At 42.3% G+C, this 20,217-nt stretch overlaps 2 protein-coding genes across 2 annotated transcripts in view; both read right to left on the bottom strand.

Annotated features, from left to right (window-relative positions):
- Positions 1–1,891: 1,891 nt before the first annotated feature.
- On the bottom strand, positions 1,892–10,457 carry COX6C (cytochrome c oxidase subunit 6C; the record flags this gene model as incomplete). Its single annotated transcript, XM_080694445.1, has 3 exons — positions 1,892–2,005; positions 7,498–7,626; positions 10,344–10,457. 2 exons carry the CDS (start codon positions 10,455–10,457, stop codon positions 7,513–7,515), a joined length of 228 nt encoding a protein of 75 aa, XP_080550571.1. The 3' UTR covers positions 1,892–2,005; positions 7,498–7,512.
- A 5,389-nt stretch (positions 10,458–15,846) lies between these two features.
- RGS22 (regulator of G protein signaling 22) overlaps positions 15,847–20,217 on the bottom strand; it is a gene marked incomplete at its 3' end in the record, with an annotated part of 176,305 nt that continues 171,934 nt past the window's right edge. Inside the window, exon 25 of the mRNA XM_080694745.1 lies at positions 15,847–16,046. Coding sequence (XP_080550871.1) covers positions 15,847–16,046 — 200 coding nt within the window. The remainder of the gene's footprint in view (positions 16,047–20,217) is intronic.

Here is a 20,217-nt window from a genome sequence, read left to right as displayed (position 1 = left end):
TTTAAAATTTTTAAACAGGGTCTTGCTAAGTTGCTGAGGCTGGCCTCGAACCTGCAATCCTGTCTCAGTCTCCCAAGTTAGGGGTTACAGCTGTGCACCACCACACCTTGCTCAGTTTTTCTTAATAAAGCGACAACTAGTGCCTAACTACCTCTGGTTAGAATAAATTAACTTTTAAAACTCCATATTTTCACTTTGATCACCAAAACATATTAAAGGATAGGGAGAGGTACTAAGACCTCTGAAAAAAAAGTTACAACATTGTTCAGTCACTAGTAGATAGTAGATAGTAAATAAAATGATTACTTTTTGGATTAGATACATAATTTCAATTCTACACATATATTAGCTCTTTAATAAAATACTATTTCCCAGCTATTGCATTTCAGTTGTCTACTTCATCTATCTGGTGATAGAAAGGCTACCAAATAGTGGCAGTAAGCCAGCCCAAGGAGAGTTTATTTGAAGGATTGTCTCTGCCCCTTCTTAGAGCCCACAGTGTAGAAGTTGCTCTTGGACTCCTGGAGAGCCCTTTAAAGCCAAAACCAAATAACTGCACCTAGCAAAGAGTAGCTCAGTGAAATGGACAATATATCAGAGCTATTAAAGACACAGTAACACAATGACACTTTATCTTCATAAGTTTCATAAACAGCCGGGCGTGGTGGCGCACGCTTGTAATCCCCGCGCTTGGGAGGCGGAGACAGGAGGATCGCGCAGGTTCGTAGCCAGCCACGCTGGTTTAAGAGACCCTGTTTCAAAAATATAAAATAGGCCGGGCGTGGTGGCGCACACTTGTAATCCCCGCGCTTGGGAGGCAGAGACAGGAGGATCGCGCAGGTTCGAAGCCAGCCGCGCGCGCTGGCTTAGGAGACCCTGTTTCCAAAATGAAAATGTAAAAATAGGTCTGGGAGTGTAGCCCAGAGGTACAAGGGCTTCCAGGAACCCCAGTACCACAAAAAAAAAAAAAAAAAATATATATATATATATATATATATATATATAATAGGTCTGGGAGTGCAGCCCAGAGTTAGAAGGGCTTCCAGGAACCCCAGTACCACCACCAAAAAAAAAAAAAGTTTCATAAATATAATTTCCAAATGTGCTGCTTTTTTAAAAACTGCCTTAAATTGTAAAAATAGATCAAATTTGGCATAGTAGCACACATCTATAATCCCAGTACTTGGGCAAGTTTCATAAACACAAATTTCCATTTGTGATGCTTTTTTTTAAACTGCCTTAAATTATCAATAAGAATAGATCAAGCCGGGCATGGTGGCACACACTTGTAATCCCTGCGCTTGGGAGGCAGAGACAGGAGGATCGCACAGGTTCGAAGCCAGCCGTGCTGGCTTAGGAGACCCTGTTTCCAAAAATAAAGTATAAAATAGGTCTGGGAGTATAGCCTGGAGGTAGAAGGGCTTCCAGGAACCCCAGTAGCACCAAAAAAAAAAAAAAAAAAAAAAAAGAATAGATCAAGCCAGGCATAGTGGCAAACATCCATAATCTCAGTACTTGGGAGGCTGAGCAGGGCAGTAGGTTCAAGGACACCTTCCTCAACATAGCAAGGTCTTTAGCAAGACCCTATTTCAAAATAAAAATAAAGCCCAGCATGGTGGTATACACACTTGTAATCCCAGTACTCGAGAGGCTGAGCCAGGAGGATCGCAGGTTCACAACCAGCCTCAGTTACCTAGGCCCTCCGCAACTAAGACCATTTCAAATAAAGAATAAAAAATAGGGCTGGGGGTGTAGCTCGGAGGTAGAATGCCTCTGGGTTCAATCCCCAGTACTACAAAAATATTTTTAAAATGGGCTAGAGATACAGCTCAGAGTGCGTCCCTGGGTTCAATCCCCAGCACCCGCCCCCCACAAAAAAGAACATCTACTATTCATAGTATTTTTTGTTTATTTACCAGACAAACTATTCTTTATAGCACATATTCATGTTTCATAGTTCAGGAACACAAGTCAGTGACTTCTATGGAACCCAATCCAAGAAATTCTGTAGAGAGAAAGACAAAGTTAATGAGAAAGAAAGACAAAGGCTAAGTTAATGACAAACTTAATACTTATCCACCTTGAGACCAACTGAGGCCCATTCTGACAAGGATCTTTTCCATTTTGGACATATGACATCTTACTCTTGTCTCTTTATTTAACAAATTCTGCTTTTTTCCTTCTCAAGTCTACTTTCCCACCACCAATTCCTTCTGATATATATACCTCTTCCAAATTGTTCCCCATCTCCAAATCTCAACCAACTCATAAATAAAAATGGGTAAAAATCTAAAATATTACAGAAATTAGCCCATCATGCCCACTGCAGAAAATGCGAAAATTTCAAAGTTAAAACAGTATATTAAATACTATAAATATGACTATTAAAATTTCCTTTGATCTTTTCCCTGTACAAGTATTCTAACAGGCCATCCCTTTAAGTCATTTTCTATTATATAAATTCCTTCATGTCATTCTGTATCAATGCTAATGGACCTAACAGTCTGTGGTAGAAATAAAGATCATACTTATTAACTTCTGAACCATTATTACAAATACTAATTTCCCAACCATGGAAAATGAAGTTCTATTTTTCTACTAAAGTTCATCCATTTTACAATAAGCAGTAAACACTGCTTCCTTAGCACATGCATCTACCTGCATTTCAGACATTTACTTAACATAACTGAGAAACTGAGAACTGTAGAACCAAATCTTACATTAGGCCAGAGCCACTTTTAATCCAAATTACCTTTGAGTTACTTAGCAAACTGATTGATCTAAGACCAGTGCAACAGGCCTTTTCACCAACCCAGATCTTGGAAAAGATGGATAGATAGACAGACAGACAGACACACACACACATACATACATACATACATACATACATAGTCTCTGCACGTAGAGATCTAGATAAATATATATACATATATATATGTATGCCAAAAAATGCCAGATTTAAAGGACATAACTCCAGGCGACTAGGAGAACCTTTAATTTGTTCCCTCTCGCCTTTTTCGGTTGTGCTTGAATAAAGCTAAAAATGTGCACAAGATTCTAAAGTGTGAAGAGTCTCATCAAGTATTTGATATATCCTTTCAAATCAATTTAGTAAATGACCTTTCACTGTGTAGGACTGACTGCACACCAGTCATTTGAAATTATCATTTGATGAGAACAAAGAAAAAAGAATGTTACAGAACCTAAAGCATCTGTAAAACACTATCAATGAGCCAACATATGTATTAAGGGAATCTCAGAAGAAAAAAACAGAGAGCTTATTGGGAGAATCATAGCTGAAAATCATTTGAAAACATTTGAAATAACAGATACAAATATATGAAGCTCAACAAATTCCCAGTAAGATAAATCCAAAGAGATTCATGCCATGACTTTCTCAAACTGCTGAAACTCAAAGGCAAAGAGAAATCTTGACGTCAGAAAGAAATGTGACTTACAAAGCAGACACTAAAATGTTATCAATGAATTTCTCAACAAAAAATGTTGAAGCTAGAAGATTATGGGATGATATATTTAACATGCTGGATAGAAAAAAAAAGAAATTAAGACATTCTCAATAAAAACCAAAGGAGATCACATTATCAATAGACCTGCCTAAAGAAACAAAAGGACACTCCGCAACTAGAAGCCATGTAAAATATAAAGTTCTTTAGTAAAGAATATGAAAGCCTGTGTAATTCAAATTTTGCTAACTCTATTTTTAACTCTTTTATAGAGTTTAAAAGGCAAAAAGCACACAAAACAACCATAATTCTATGTTAATGAGTGCACAATATATAAAGATGTAATTTGTGACATCAGTAACAAACTTGAGGGAGCTATTAAGGAGTAGAGTTTCTGTATGCAGCTCAAGTTAAATTTGCTACATGCACATAAGGAAATAAAAGGGAATTGAAATAAATTACAAAATAATCAACTAAACACAAGGGACAGCAAAAACAAATGAGGGACAAAAAATCTGTAAGAAGCCGGGGATGGTGGCACATGCTTGTAATCCCAGCATTTGGGAGGCTGAAACTGTAGGATCATGGTTCGCAGACAGCCTCAGCTACTTAGTGAGGCCCTTTGCAACTCAGTGAGACCCTGTTTCAAAATAAAGAACAAAAAATAGGGCATGGGGTATAGCTCGGAGGTAGAATGCCCCTGGGTTCCATCCCCAGACCCACACACACACACACACAAAAAAAAAAAAACACCTGTAAAATATACAGAAAACAAAATGACAATATGGCTTTCCCTATTAGTAACTACCTTAAAGATAAATTGATTAAATCCTTCAATCTAAAGATAAAGAATGGCAGAATAGATTAAGAGATCAAGACCAGCCCCGCGCTTGGGAGGCTGAGATAGGAGGATCGCACAGGTTCAAAGCCAGCCTCAGCTACTTAGTGAGGCTCTCAGCAACTTAATGAGACCCTGTTTCCAAATAAAATAAAAAATAGGTCTGGGAGTATAGCCCAGAGGTAGAAAGCCTCTGGGTTTCACCCCCAGTAACACCAAAAAAAAAAAAAAACAAGAGATCAAGATCCACCTAGTATACAATGTCTATAAGAGACCCCTTTATAAGTACACACACAAGCTGAAAGTAAAAGGATGCAAAAAGATGCTCCAAACAGTAACCAAAAATAGCTACAGACAGAATAGACTTTAATTAAAAAAATACTACAAGAAATAAAGGAGGACAGTATATAAGAATAAAAAGGCCAAATCACCAAGATTCAACAATTATAAATATATATGCACAAAACATCAGAGACCCAAATACATGAAGCAAATAAATACCAACCAAACTGAAGAAATAGGAATTTCTATAGTAACAGTATGGGACTTTTAACACTGCTTTCAACAACAGACTACCATAAGAGAGAAACTGAATAAGAAAACAGAGGATCTGAATATTGCAGATGAATAAACATATTAAACATACACCAAAGCTGGGCGTGGTAGCGCACGCCTGTAATCCCAGCATTTGGGAATCTGAGATAGGAGGGTCGCAGTTTGCGGACAGCCTCAGCTACTGAGGCTCTTTGCAACTTAGTGAGACCCTGTTTCAAAATAAAGAATAAAAAATAGGGCTGGGGGTGTAGCTCAGAGGTAGAATGCCACTGGGTTCCATCCCCAGTACCACACACACACACACACACAAAAAAAACTAAACAATACATAATTTTCTCAAGTACACATCAAACATTCTCCAGGCCAGACCATATATTATGCCACAAAACAAGTCTTGACATATCTTAGGAGACTGGAAATCATACAAAGTATCTTTTCTGATTAGAATTAACATGAAACTGGAAATCTAAAGAAAATCCACACATATGTTGAAATTCAACAATATACTCTTTAACAACCAATGGGTCACACAGGAAATCACAATAATTTTTTTTTTAATTTCAAATCTACAACCCTAAATTAGGAAAGAAGGAATTACATTATAAAGATAAGCCAGGCGTGGTGGCGCAAGCTTGTAATCCCAGCATTTGGGAGACTGAGACCAAAGGATCATAGTTCGCAGACAGCCTCAGCTACTTAGCGAGGCCCTTCACAACTTAGGGAGACCCTGTTTCAAAATAAATAGGGCAGGGGGTACAGCACGGAGGTCAAATGCCCCTGGGTTCCATCTCCAGACCCACAAAGAAAAAAAAAAAAAGAGAGAGAGAGATTTTAAAAACTGACAAAGTACTGACCGGGACGCTGATAGAGGAGGATCCAAGATTGAGGGCCAGCCTCAGCAACTTTGCAAGACACTTTCAAAATAAAAAATGGGGGGCTAGGGATATAACTCAGAGACAGAATGTCCTTAGGTTCAGTATCTAGTACCCACCTTCCAAAATAAGGACAATGTATAACCAAGAATAGGTTCTTTAAAAAGATCAATAGGTAGACAAATCTTTAGTCAAACTTAAAATAGAAAAAAGGATGTTACAACTGATTTTAAAGATATAAAAAGGATGAGACTACTATGAATAACTATATGCAACTGAAGTGAATAGTCAAAATGGGCGATAGGGAAAATCAGTAAAATGGATATATAAAACTACAAAGGATACTATCAACAGACTTAAAAAGCAACTTATAAAATAGAAGATATGTGCAAATCAATTATATCTGATATGGAGTTCATTTCCAGAGTGTATAAAAACTCCTACAACTCAATCAAATTCAAAAAATGGGCAACAAACTGGATTTTTAAAAAAATCTCCAATATACCCAACAAGGCCATACAAATGATCAATATGCAGATGAAATGATGCTCTAAAATATTTCACCCCTTTAGAATGACTACTACTAAAATAAAATCCACAAATGTTGGTGAGAATGTAGAAAAACTGGGACCCTCATGCACTATTGGTGGAAATATAAAATTGCAGAGCCACCATGGAAGAATACGATTCCTTTAAAAAAAAAACTAAAACTACCATGACTCAGCAATTCCATTTTCTGTGTATATATCCAAAAGAACTGAAAGCTCCTTGAAGAGACATCTGTATGCCTTTTTCAAAGTATTCATTCAGAACAATCAAAAGGTGAAAGCAGCTGGTCGTGGTGGCACATGCTTTTAATCCCAGCATTTGGGAGGCTGAGACAAGAGGATCTCAGTTCACAGACAGCCTCAGCTACTTAGTGAGGCCTTTTGCTTAGTAAGACCTTGCTTCAAAATAAAGAATAAAAGAAAAGGACTGGGGGTGTAGCTGGGAGGTAGAAATCCCCAGTACAAAAACAAACAAACAAAATAAAAACCAATGTGAAAGCAATCCAAGTGTCTACTGACAGATGGATAAAAAAAATGTGGTATATGCACAAAATAAAATATTATCAGCCTTAAAAAGGAGGAAAATTCTAGCAGGGCATGGTGGCACATGCCTATAATTCCAGTATTTGGAAGGCTGACACAAGAGGATCACAAGTTCGAAATTAGTGCAGGCTAACTTAGCAAGTCCATTTCAAAAATGAAAAATAAAATAGGGCTGGGGATATAGCTCAGATAGTATGTCCGTGGGTTCAATCCCAGTATCACACACAAAAAACAAAAATAAAACATGGCTAGAGGGGTAGCTCAGATGTACAACACCCCTGTTTCAATCCCCAGTATTGTAGATACATGCACAAATGCAAACAAAAGAAGATTTTGACACATGCTACAACATGAATGAACCTCAAGAATATCATACTAAGCCAGCCACAAAAAGGTAAAGTATCATATTACACTTATATGAGTATCAACAGGAGACTAATCTAGAGAGTAAAACAGTGGCTACTAGGGTCTTGAAGGGAAGAAGAGGGAGTTGTTTAGTGGGTATACAGTATCAGTTTTACAAAATAAAGAGGCCTGGAAACTGGTTACATAACAATGTGAAAGTAAGGCAGTTAATACTCCTGAACTACACACTAAAAAAGGTTAAAACAGTAAATTTTATTTGCATTTTGCCACAGTTAAAACCTTTTTAAAATAACTTCAAACAATTATATTACCTTTATATTCCAACATCACTTTGCACTCTGAAAGATACCAGCCTTCTTCATCTCCTCAAAATCTTTCATGGAATCATAATTTCTGTAGAAATCTGCATATGCCTTCTTTCTTGGTTCAGCCACACCAAACTAAAAAGTAACAAATCCCATTAAAGTGTGTATTTTCAGATTATTAGATGCTTAGTAGCCAGGTGTGGTGGCCCACACCTCTAATCCCAGCATTCAGGAGGCTGAGACCAGAGGATTGAGGTTCACAGACAGCCTCAGCTACTTAGTGAGGCCCTTTGCAACTTAGTGAGACCCTGTTTCAAAATAAAGGGGGAAAAAAGGCAGGGGACGTAGCTCAGAGGAATGCCCCTGAGTTCCATCTCCCTAGACCCGCAAAAAAAAAAAGGGTAAATTACATATGTGTCTATTTAATTTGAATTCAGTTCCTAAAACAAGGAGAAGAGGTAACAAAGATGCAAGAAAAGAAAAATAGATTCATAGAAACTACATAGAGGGGCCCTCCTTGCTGAAGGAAAGTTTATACCTTTAACATCTATTATTTATATGCACATCTGGTAAGAGATATACAGACTGGCAAGAGTCAATGATGATGGCCAAAAAACTAAAAGGTGTTTGAGTAGATAAATACAGCCTTCCCTCCAGCAACGACATGAGAAAATACAAGCCACAATATAAATTTCAAAGGAATTTGAGATTGATTTGGTAACCATCTTTCTCTGAAAGGCACAGGAAATTTATTTATTTATTATTTTTTTTTTTGTGGTGGTACTGGGGATGGAACCCAGGGGCCTTCTACCTCCGGGCTACACTCTCAGACCTATTTTATATTTTATTTGGAAACAGGGTCTCTTAAGCCAGCTAAGGCTGGCTTAGAACCTGCCCAATCCTCCCGTCTCAGCCTCCCAAGCGCGGGGATTACAAGCGTGCGCCACCATGCCAGGCTAGGAAATTTCTATATGACAAAAATAGTTTGAGGTGATCCACACTTCAACAACATATAAGCTCTTAAAAGTAGAAGGGAGACTATTCGAGAAAAGGAAGGGAATGGGGGAGAGTAAGGAGAGTTATAGGGGGTTGGCAATAATCAAAGTATGTTATATGCACGTACTAATATGACATAATGAAACCTATTACTCTGTATAGCTAATATGCACATATATGTATACACATTAATATGCACATACTATACACAGACTTATACTACACACACACACACACACACACACACACACACACACACACACTTTCTCTAAGTATTGACCCATTTTATAAATGAGTGAAAGCACCTGAGCGATAATGACTACTTTTTTCTTTTTTTGTGTGTGGCACTGGGGATTGAACCCAGAGGCATTCTACCTCTAAGCTAAACCCCAAGCCCGATTTTATTTCTTATTTGGAAAAAGGGTCGCATTTAAGTTGCAGAGGGTTTAGCTAAGTTGTCCAGGCTTCAAACCTGCGAACCTCCTGGCTCAGCCTCCCAAGTACTAGGATTACAAGCGTGGGCCACCACCTGATGATGACTACTAGTAAGACAGAATGAAGTTTTCAATTTGCTAGTTGCGGCATCATCAAAGACAAGGATAGGGAAGGAGAATGCTCATTCTGTTTTTGTTCTGGATACAAAAGAAAGGGATAAACATAAATCAAAGGTTCAAGAGAGGAATATAGAGTTTAAGTGAACTGATCAAGGTTGGAAGAAGCACTAGCTAGCAAGAGGCTGGAAGAGTTGGATTCAAACGCATGTCTGTGTCACACGGCAAAGGTTTTATTCTCCACATGACAATGGATTTCAATGCATGAGTTATAACATATTAAAACCTCATCTTGCATATAAAAGCTAGTAAAAATTCTAATGTCAAGCCACACCAGTGAAGGTGCTACAGAAATATACAGAATCACGCTATCTGAAGGAGCAAGAGCCTTCTACCTGTCAACTGTACTGTTCCATCCCCACTCGAATTCCCAATTTCCAGTAATAGGCCACAAGGAAGGAGCTTCAGTGCATGCGATGCAAAAAAACATATTTCTCACTGTGACAACTCTTAAAAATGCCACACAGAACAACTGCCTTCCCCACCCCTCTGCAAACCTATGCCTGTGTTAAGGGCAGGGCTGTGTCTTCCCAAAACTATGCACTTAAGTCCTAACTTTAAAATATAGCCATATTTGAAAACAAGCTCTTTAAAGAGGTAATCAGATTAAAAACAAACTCCAAATTAGGGGAGAGGGTCCTGTTGTCATTGTAAGAGGAAAGTCAGCATCCCCACATAGAGGGTCAGGTGAAGACAGAGACAGCAGTCATCTAGCAAGTCAGGGAGAGAGGCCTCAGAAGACATTAGGCCTACAGATTTCTAGTCTTCAGAACTGTGAAAAAATAATTTGTTCATGCCACTCAATCAGCTGTTCTCTGGCCTGATAACATGAAATACAAGTTACCTGGGTACATGAAATGGATGGTTCCAGTCACAAAATCACAATAAAAGTGACTGCAGAGCCGGGCGTGGTGGTGCACACTTGCAATCCCAACATTCTGGAGGCTGAGACTGGAGGATCTCGCTTTGCCAACAGCCTCAGCTACTTAGTGAGGCCCTTGTAAACTTAATGAGACCCTGTTTCAAAATAAAGAATAAAAAATAGGGCAGGGGGTGTAGCTCGGAGGTCCAATGCCCCTGGGTTCCAACCCAGAACCCCTCCCCCCCACAAAAAAGAAAGTGACTGCAGGAAGAGAGGGGACCACCGGATAGTTTCTTTAAAGGCCTCTTATCTAGTTATAAAAATACAATTTTAAAAGAGAAGCACTTTGATACCTTAACACAAAGGGGACAAAAATTACGTACCTTATAGAGAGTTGCAACCCCCAGAGAGACAATGAATGCTCCCACGATATGAATCCGCAGACGCCTGGCCAAAAGACCCCGCATCTGGGGTTTTGCCAAAGCACCGGAAGCCATGGTAGTTATTGTTCTTCATACGTAAAAAAGAATAAAAGAAAATCTTAGAACTGAGCAAGATTATCTATCATGCATGATACATTTTATTACCTAGAGGCACCGGAACGAGTCCTCCCACAAAACCTAACATGTTTACAGTGGCTTAACCTGCTCCATCTCTCTCCCCCAAACAACCGCGGTAAATACGGCCCAACTTGTAACCAGTGGGCCAAGACTACAAACAAAAAACGCCCAACTACAGCAAGGAGAAGCAGTAGCTCTAGGGTGGTAATTGCCAATGCAGACTCATTTACAGCATTGACAGTTATTTAAAAAAAAAAATGCGAAGCCGGGCGTGGTGGCGCACGCTCGTCGCCCCTGCATTCGGGAGGCTGAGACAGGAGGATCGCGGTTCGCGGCCAGCCTAGGCTACTTAGGCCCTCTGCAACTCAGTGAGACCCTGTTTCAAGATAAGAAATAAAAGAATAAAGCTGGGGGTGTAGTTCAGAGGTGAAATGCCCTTGGGTTCCATCCCCGCACCGCAAAAGAAAAAAAGAAAAAGAACTGGGCCAGTGAGGTCGGCGGGTGAACGACCGTAACGCGGGAGACGCGGCCGCGGCGAGGAGGCCCAGGCCTCGCCCCGACCCCGGCCCGACCCCGGCCCGACCCCGGCTTGACCCCGCAGGCCGGAGGCGCTGCCCAAGGTCACGAGGACGCGCGGGGGGACGCGGGGACGCGCGCCCTGCGGCCCGGCTCCGCAGGCGCCGCTGCCTCCCGCCGGCCTCCGCTCGGCCTCCCGGGGTCGCGGGGCAGCACCGGCCGCGCCCCGCTCAGACGCGGGGTCGCGACTCCACGCCGAGGCAGGCAAAGGCCGGAGGCCGCCGCCGGGAGAAGCCAGGCGAGAGCCGCGAGCGCGACCCGACTCACCTCCGCACAACGTCCTTCCAGGCTGAAGACGCGGACGGCGGCGCGGCAATGCGCAGGCGCGGGGGGCGGGGCGCGCAGGGGACGCGGCGACGGTGGCCGGCAGGGGTCAGAAGGCCTCGGCGCGCCGCTCGTAGGCTTCCTCCTTGACCTTGGGAAACCGAGCCTGACCTCTGGACACCCTTTCCTGAGTAAATTAGAAATGCTAATTTTACTCATACACAGAGCACTTATTGAGGAACTCAAAGATATTTAGTATCTTAAAGGTAAATTAAAAGAAAGCATTTGTAGAAAGCATTTGTAGAAATTGCCCAAACCTTGGGTACAGACGACCATTTATTCTATGACTACCTTTATATGAATGAGCGCTTGGTTTGAGTAAAGACTGAAAAATCCTACTTTTAGGAGCTCAGAGCCGAGCAGATGAGATTGACAGAAGCAGATTAATACTGATCTGCTTCTGCAGAGACATGACCTAGCTACCACACAAGCAACTAGCTACCTGGCAAAGCTGAGCAGGTTTTAATGGGAGGGGTATTTGTGTTCGTTCTTAATAAAAGACAAGTGTCTTGAAGGAAAAATACATCCCCGTGTCTTGACAGCAAGTTCATGGAAAGTTGTGTAGAAGAGGAAGGCTAGTGTGCCAGGCTCAGCTTTTATTGAAATAACTGGATTTCAAGGCATTAAGTCTATTGAACAAGCACTGTGAAAGAGGCACTGGGACACAAAAGTCACATGATACTGATTCAACGTATTTTGATTTATGCACCTACTATGTGCTCAGCTCTGCTATACAGAAGAACAGATCTTCAAGGAGATGCACTATTGTCTCAGTCTTTGTCCTCAAACTATTATCAGACACCGGTGGGGGAGGAGGATGTCAACCCTTAGCCTGGCGTGGTAGCCCATGCTTGTAATCCCCGCATTTGGGAGTCTGAAACAGGAAGATTCCGCGGGTTCGAAGTCAGCCTCAGCTACTGAGTGAGGCCCTTTGCAATTCAGTGAAACCCTGTTTTAAAATAAAGAATAAAGCTTCATGAGCCTACCCTTGTGAAGCTTATATTTCAGTGAATGAAACAGACAATAAACAAAAATGCACCAGATGGAGATAAGACCAATGGGGGAAAAAACTAGAATAAATTAGGTGTAAAGAAAGTCTGTGTGAAGAAGTAACTTCTTAATGGGATGATTGAGAAAGACTTTGGCAATCTGACTGACCCATGCTATATTTTAGAGTAAAACGGCAGTGTGGACAGACTGGGCTTGTTCTGACGGAACACGTTTGTTCCCAAGACATAGACTAGGATGGCCAAGCGGAAGATACTGAGAGCTAGATTTCAATAGGTACTCACAACCGCCAGGAATGATCAGTTCTCTTCAAAATGATCCTCAGCCAGGGACACATCCAGTGCCAAAGATGAGGGTTAATTGGTAAAGACAGAAGACGACAGTCTTGGTTCCTCTCCATCTTTTCACCCTAGCCTTGATGGGCACTGGTCAACCTGTTACTTTAAAGTTTGTCGTAATGATGCCACTTGGGGTACGGGCATTGGAAGAACATCTGTCCTGGCCCCTCTACTACTTCCCTGTTCTTGTACTTCTTGGAGAACCTCGCCTTCTCATCTGTTCTGCAGCCCTCACAGTGCCGTCAGTGTGTGCCAAGCCAGAAAGGCAAATTACAATGCTAAGAGTTCAAAGAAATCAAGTTGACCCCAAAACAAACTCAGTAGTAATAACCCCTATATCTTTTGATCTTTTCAACCATAATATATATCACTGATATTGTAGCAACTAAAAGGTCAATAAATAATTCTGTGCATTAAGAAAATGTAAAAAATATACTTGGGAGGCTAAGACAGCAGAATCACAGGTTCAGAACCAGCCTTAGCAATTTAGGGAGGCTCTCAGCAACCTGGTGAGAACTAAATAAGAAATAAAAACATGCTGGATGTATAGCCTGGGGGTAGAATGCCTCTGGTTCAATACCCAGTACCAAAAGTAAATAAATATGGGAGGGGCCAGGTCTGGTGGCATACACATCATCCCAGTATTGGGAAGCTGAGACAGGAGGATGGCAGGTTCAAGGCCATAGGAAATTAGCAAGACCCTATTTCAAAAATAAAAATAGGGCTGAGGATATGGCTTGGAAGTAGAATGTCCCTGCATCCAATCCCTAGTACCAAAAAGAAAGGAAAAAAATAGAGAAAAATGAGGGAAGGGAGCCAGGTGTGGTGGTGCACACTTTAAATCCCAGCATTTGGGATGCTGAGACAGGATGATTGCGCAGGTTCGAAGCCAGCCTCAGCTACTTAGGCCCTTTGCAACTCAGTGAGATCCTGTTTCAAAATAAAGAATAAAAAATAGAGCTGGGGGTGTCACTCAGAGGTAGAATGCTCCTGGGATCCATCCCAGTACCACAAAAGAAAGAAAGAAAGAAAGAAAGAAAGAAAGAAAGAAAGAAAGAAAGAAAGAAAGAAAGAAAGATTAAAAAAGAAAGAAAGACGAGGGAAGGAATTTTCTTTTCACTACTTACTATGACTCAGAAAATCTAGGATTTGCCGGGCGTGGTGGCACACATTTGTAATCCCCGCACTTGGGAGGCAGAGACAGGAGGATCGCGCAGATTCAAAGCCAGCCTCACTGGCTTAAGAGACCCTGTTTCCAAATAAAAATATAAAAATGGGTCTTGGGAGTGTAGCCTAGAGGTAGAAGGGTTTCCAGGAACCCCAGTACCACAAAAAAAAAAAAAAATCTAGGATTTAAGAGATGCATCCAGATAAAGTAACTAGACTTCCTACTCTGCATTCTCACTATTAATAAGTACAAAATTGTCCCCAAGTTTCCAGAGGAAAACCCACTTGACCCTGGAAGGCAAATTCAAAACTTCTCTGAGCATTGTGTTCTAAGGAGCCAACCAGGGCTACAGATCATCACAAAGCGTGGGACTAGCTTTTTTTAACCCATCCATGTCCAACATATAAAGAAAGATCCAAGGGAATTTTTATGGTCTGGTAAAACCATATTGTGCTTTCTTCTCACTGACTTCTTTACTGACTAAACAGACCGGGTGAGGGAGCGTCTGAAAATGACGCCCTGCTCTGAGAACCCACAGCATTCGACACAGTTCCAGGTAATTGGAGGCTTGCTAGCCAAGTGCCCCTGGAAGTGCAGCTCAGTCAGAGATCCCTCCACGTCCCTGATGCTGTGTGGCCCAGAGCTCGGGAGGCAGAGGAGGACTCTGTGCAGTTTAAAGAAGGACCTGGTCTAGTGTCCCAAGCTCAGCAGCAGCAGTGTAGTCCCATGTCCAATGGCCATTCATCGCAGCTTGTCACAAACAGTGGAGACAGTTCAGGGGAAATCTAGCTGTTTTCTCCAAGGTAGTTCTCACACTAAGTAAGAGAGATGTGGTAAAAAGATCTAAGCAAGTTCTTAAAAAAACATTTGCATTTAAATCTTACATGTTAGAACAGTGTTATGCAACACAACTCTAAAGCTAGCCATATGGGTAACATTAAATTTTCTAGCAGCCACATTAAAAAGCAAGAAGAGACAATAATAGCATTATTATTTCTTCCATATATACATATATATTTTCTGCTGTGCTGGGGATGGAACCCAGGGCTTTCCTCATGCTAGGCAAGCACTCTACCACTGAGCTCCGTCTCCAGCCACATACCAAAGTATAATTGCCTCGGCATGTAATCAACACTAAAAATTACCAGATACTTTCCATTCTTTTTTCATACTAAGTCTTTGAAATTGGTATTTTTCCCTTAAATGCACATGCACATCAATTAAGACTAGCTGCATTTCGGATTCTAATATCTACCTGTGACTGATTGGACTACACAACACTTTAGTCATAGGAAAATTTTCATGAGCCATTGCTAAATAAAAAATTGGGCTACAAAACTATGCCATGTCATCTGATTTTACAATATATGTATGCATATATACACATGTATTCATATGCAACAAATAATACTGATATGACATACTAAAAGCTTTCATTTGTGGGTTTCTTTTATACCTTATTTTTCTACTTTTCCTTGTTCCAAATTTGATCAAATTTGATCAAATTTGATCAAATTACAGTTAGGAAAAAATAAATGTAATGTTTTAAAGGTGAGATAGATTCGTTTTCTATTGTCACTTTTACAAATTACCACAAATGTATTGGCTTCAAACAAAACAAACTCATTATAGTTCTGTAGTTCAAAAGTCTGACACAGGTCTCAGTAGATTAAAATCAATGTGTTCCTTTTGGAGTCTCTAGGAGAGAATCTGTTTCCTTGCTTTTTCTAGATTCTAGAGGCAGCCGCATTTCTTTGCTTATTGCCTCTGTGCTAGTCATTCTGTTGCTATAATAAAATACCCGAGAATTGATACTTCATAAAGAAAAGAGGTTTATTTAGTGTGTGGTTTTGGAGGTTGAAAGCTATAGCACAGCATTACCTCAGCTTTGGTGAGGGCCCGTTGGCCTAGTCTAATGATGGACGGATGGAGGGAGCACATGAGGGAAAACAGCAAACCAGAGAGTGTCCCATGGGGTCTGGCTACTCTTCATAGCAAGCCTCTCATGAGAACTAGCATCAATTCCTCCTGAGGAGAGCGCCCCCAGTGGCCTTACACCAGGACTCACCTCATAAAGGTTCCACCACTTCTTATCAATACGCAACCTGGGACCTTCGGGACAAACCACACCCACACCACCATAGCAGCCCTTCTACCTTCAAAGCCAGCTCTATCATTTCTCTTTCTCAGACTCTGTTTTCTCTCCCTTGTCCATATTTCTTGTGATCATATCAGGCCCACCTGGACAACAGAGAATAATCTCATTATCAGCTGATTAGTAACCTTAATTCTATGTGAAACTTTATTTCTCTTTACCATGTTACAGAATAATCAAGGAATTAGGAAGTAGACATTTTTGAAAGGCTGTTATTCCTCCTGCCATGAGAGCAGTGGTTGTGACTACTTTATAACAAAGATTTCTTTCTCTCTCTCTCTCTCTCTCTTTTTTTTTTTTTTTTTTTTTGTGGTACTGGGGATTGAAAACTCAGGGGCATTCTACCTCCAATCTGCATCCCCAGCACTATTTTTTTTTTAATCCTGAAACAGGGTCTCACTAAGTTGGCCTAGAACCTGCAATCCTCCTGTCTCAGCCTCCCAAGTACTGGGATTACGAGCGTGCGCCACCACGCCCAACTCTAACAGATTTCTGTTCTTCTTTGTGGCACACTGTAGGGCTATACTTTCTGCTCCCTTTAAAGTTACAAACAGCCACATGACTTGCTTCAACTGACACAGCAGGAGTGCAGGTGACAGGTGTCACTTCTGGGGAGAAGCTTTGCAAGCCTCATGGTTTGCCCTGTTCTCTTGGCCGTGCTTGTTAGGATGGACGTATTGATTGAGGTGGCAACTATGTCATGGAGTCTGTGAGAGACAAGGGTGAGGAGAGCCTCCCTAGACATCTGCGCTGGCCCCCTGCAGGCGATGAGAAGGTTACACAGATGTCCTCTTCCACTGAGATCCAGGGACCGTTTAGACTTTGTTATGGTTTGAATCTATGTGTCCCCAAAGTCCATGTGTTATGGCATGGCCACCAGTCTGTAGCTCCATTGGGAGGTGCTGGATCCTTTAGGAGATAGGGCCCAGTGCAAGTAATTGGGTTGCTGGGCTATGATATTGTAGGAAATATTGTCCCTTCCCTCCTTTCTCTTCTCTTCTCTTTTCCTTTCTTCTTCTTCTTCTTCTTCTTCTTCTTCTTCTTCTTCTTCTTCTTCTTCTTCTCCTCCTCCTCCTCCTCCTCCTCCTCCTCCTCCTCCTCCTCCTCCTTCTTCTTCTTCTTCTCCTCCTCCTCCTCCTCCTCCTCCCCCTCCTCCTCCTTTTTCTTCTTCTTCTTCTCCCCCCTCCCTCTCTCTTGCTTCCTGTCTGCCATGAGATGAGCTCCCTCTGCCAACAACTCACCAACATTACATACTGCTTCACCATAGGCCCAGAGGCAACAGGGCCGCGTGACCATGGACTGAAACCATGAGCCAAAATAAATCTTCCCAAATCCTTCCTGCTTGTAGGTTTTTCTCGGGCATTTTGTCACAAGGATGGAAGGCTGACCAATGCCGTTCTACAGACAAACTGAGCTCATCCCGACCGGGCCTGAAGGCTCAAAAAAATTAAGGGTATGTGTGTGGATGCTGAGACATAAAAATAAATGATAGAGATGAAAGGTGGAAAGGACATCGGACATTAAGGTGGCACTGGAAACAAGCTTTGTTGATCATCACACTATCTTCAAAGTTGAAAACGAAATGGAAGTGAGGTACCACTGACCTTCCAGGCTGGTGGCAGCCCTAGGCCCAGCCTAACCTCCAGAGAAGCTGTGAAGAGGCCCTGGGTTTTGAAATAGAACCTCTTTTGTCTGCGAGTCCTCTGTCTGCTGGCTGGGGGTGTTCAACCCTGGATGTTCAAGCCCCTTTGGAAGTTGAGTGCCTAGGGCCCCTCAGGACCTCTGCTGAAGAACTGTATTGTAGGGGCCTCCGGAGCCCCCTGGAGCTCATCTGTGGGTCAGAGACAGTGTTTTCTGGTCAGTCCAAGAGTTGAGTTATGGCCTCACTGTATTAAAAAGCCTGGTCATTTGCAACTTTATGTTCACATATGGTGTAATTTTGTCCCCTCAGTAATCCCATGAGATAAGTAGAGATTCCTGTTTTTAGAAAAAGAAACTAAGAAAAATACCAGAACTGAAACTACATGGAGAGTGTGAGGTTTTAAGGCTGTTCTCCCACACTAGGCCGTGAAGCGCTCCGAATCGACCTCAGTAAACACCACTCATGAGCCTCTGATGATTTGTTAAGCACCTACTGTATACTTTGTAGTGTTGTCCCTAGTGTCTGGGAGGGTCACACGAGCCACCACTGAGGGCACTCCTAGGTCATTAGATTACTTCACAGGCTTCAGTTTCTTCCAGTGGAATAGATATATCCCTCTAGGTCCAGCTTAGAAAAATGAGAAAGTTACTTGCTCAGACTAATGGTGATAATTTCCGGCCCTCTTCTGGGGCATTTCAGAGTTAGTAACAATTAAAGCCATTTCCACAGAATCAGGCTGACATCAATCACAGAAGCTATACAGAGATGTCCTGGCTTGGTGAAGGCCTTTATGAAAGGAAGCCACTAACTGAGAGTCATGGTAAATTCAGCTGCATTAAGAATACTGAGGCCCAGCGTGGTGGCGAACGCTTGTAATCCCCGCGCTTGGGAGGTGGAGACAGGAGGATCACACATGTTCAAAGCCAGCCACGCTGGCTTAAATGACCCTGTTTCCAAATAAAATTTTAAAAAATAGGTCTGGGAGTGTAACCCGGAGGTAGAAGGGTTTCCAGGAACCCCAGTACCACCAAAAAAAAAAAAAAAAATACTGAATACTGAGAGAGCAGAAAAATCAAAGCTTACCAGATGGGGGGAAAAATAACAAGAGGAAGTATGTTAACTTCCAAGAGGGTACAGCAAAGCCAAAAGAGATCAGTTATCTAGGTCAGGACACTTGACAATGACTTTTTAATTGATTTTGGGGGTCTCTTGGTAGTTACTTTTGAATCCCACTTTGAACTCATTTATGTTGATGTTTGGTCATGGTGAACTAATTGAATCTAGTTGAATGGACTACTGGAAACGATGGGTGTTGGGACTTGATTGGAGGAAGCAGGTCACTGGAGCGTGCTTTGGAAGGGCAGTACATTGCTGGCCCTTGTCAGCCCTTCTCCTGTCTGCCATGAGCTGAGCAGCTCTTTTCTCCACGTCCTTCTGCCTCGGTGCTCTGCTCACCTCAGGCCCGAAGCAATGGAGCTGCCCAATCCTGGGCTAAGCCCTCTGAAATCATGACCCAAAACAAATCTTTCCTCCTCTAAATTGTCTTTCTCAAGCATTTGCCACAGTGACAAAAAAAGCTGGCTAACATGCTATTTAGATAGATGCATGTATCTAAGAACACTGTTACATTTATACAAGTTAGTTTTTTCCCCATAGTCACTGTTTTGTAGGGATTATTTCATTCGCGCATATCTAGATCTTTTTCTTTAATGTTTGACACTTTTGGCTCTGAAGACTTTGGTTGCCCACTCACTCACATTTAAAAATGAAGCAGGCTGCACCAGACCCCAGAGAGGAGGGGAACTCAGAACGGAGCTCAGAGCCACAGAGGAGACACGCCGGCCTTACGCCCGAGGACGCAGCAGCAGCACCTTACTGCCGGTGGCAGCGGCGAGTTCACCGGACAGCTCTAGACCACTGCACTCAACAGCCCACCAGGCTCCAGAGAGGAGCGGTGGACAGCGAGCCGAGGTGAGCCACTGCAGATCAGCTGGGCGGATTTCAGCAGATTTTTCGGCGCAGAGAGCATCTAAAGCTCCCAGGGGCTGGGCTCAGCACACCCTGCTGAGACTCAGAGCAGAGCGCAAAACCAGAGAAGAAATATGCCAGCCTCACAGCCAAGGGCGTGGCAGCGGCGCCATATTGCCACCAGCGGCAGCAGCAGCGAATTCACCGAGTCAACTACAGTTCCATCGGCGCACTCAACAACAGTGAGTCAAATTGCAGCCCCTAGAGAAGAAATCCCAGTACAGCACCCACAGGGACTTGACCCAGTGGGGGAGTGGCGGTGGCAGAGATATCACACCATAGGAGAACGCCCAACCTGGCACCCCTCATGGTCTAAAGCAGCCTCTATCGACTCCCTGGGTCTGAGACTCTGCCATACAACCTAGTAAAGGAGTAGTGGGGACTGAGATACCACAGACTCGAGATCCAGAGCACCTTAACTGAAGTCTTAGTGACCCAAGGGAAGAACCCAGAGAAGG

The sequence above is a fragment of the Muscardinus avellanarius genome (assembly GCF_963383645.1).
Source record: "Muscardinus avellanarius genome assembly, chromosome: 4".
Classification (NCBI taxonomy): domain Eukaryota; kingdom Metazoa; phylum Chordata; class Mammalia; order Rodentia; family Gliridae; genus Muscardinus; species Muscardinus avellanarius.
This window is presented reverse-complemented; position numbering and strand designations above follow the sequence as displayed.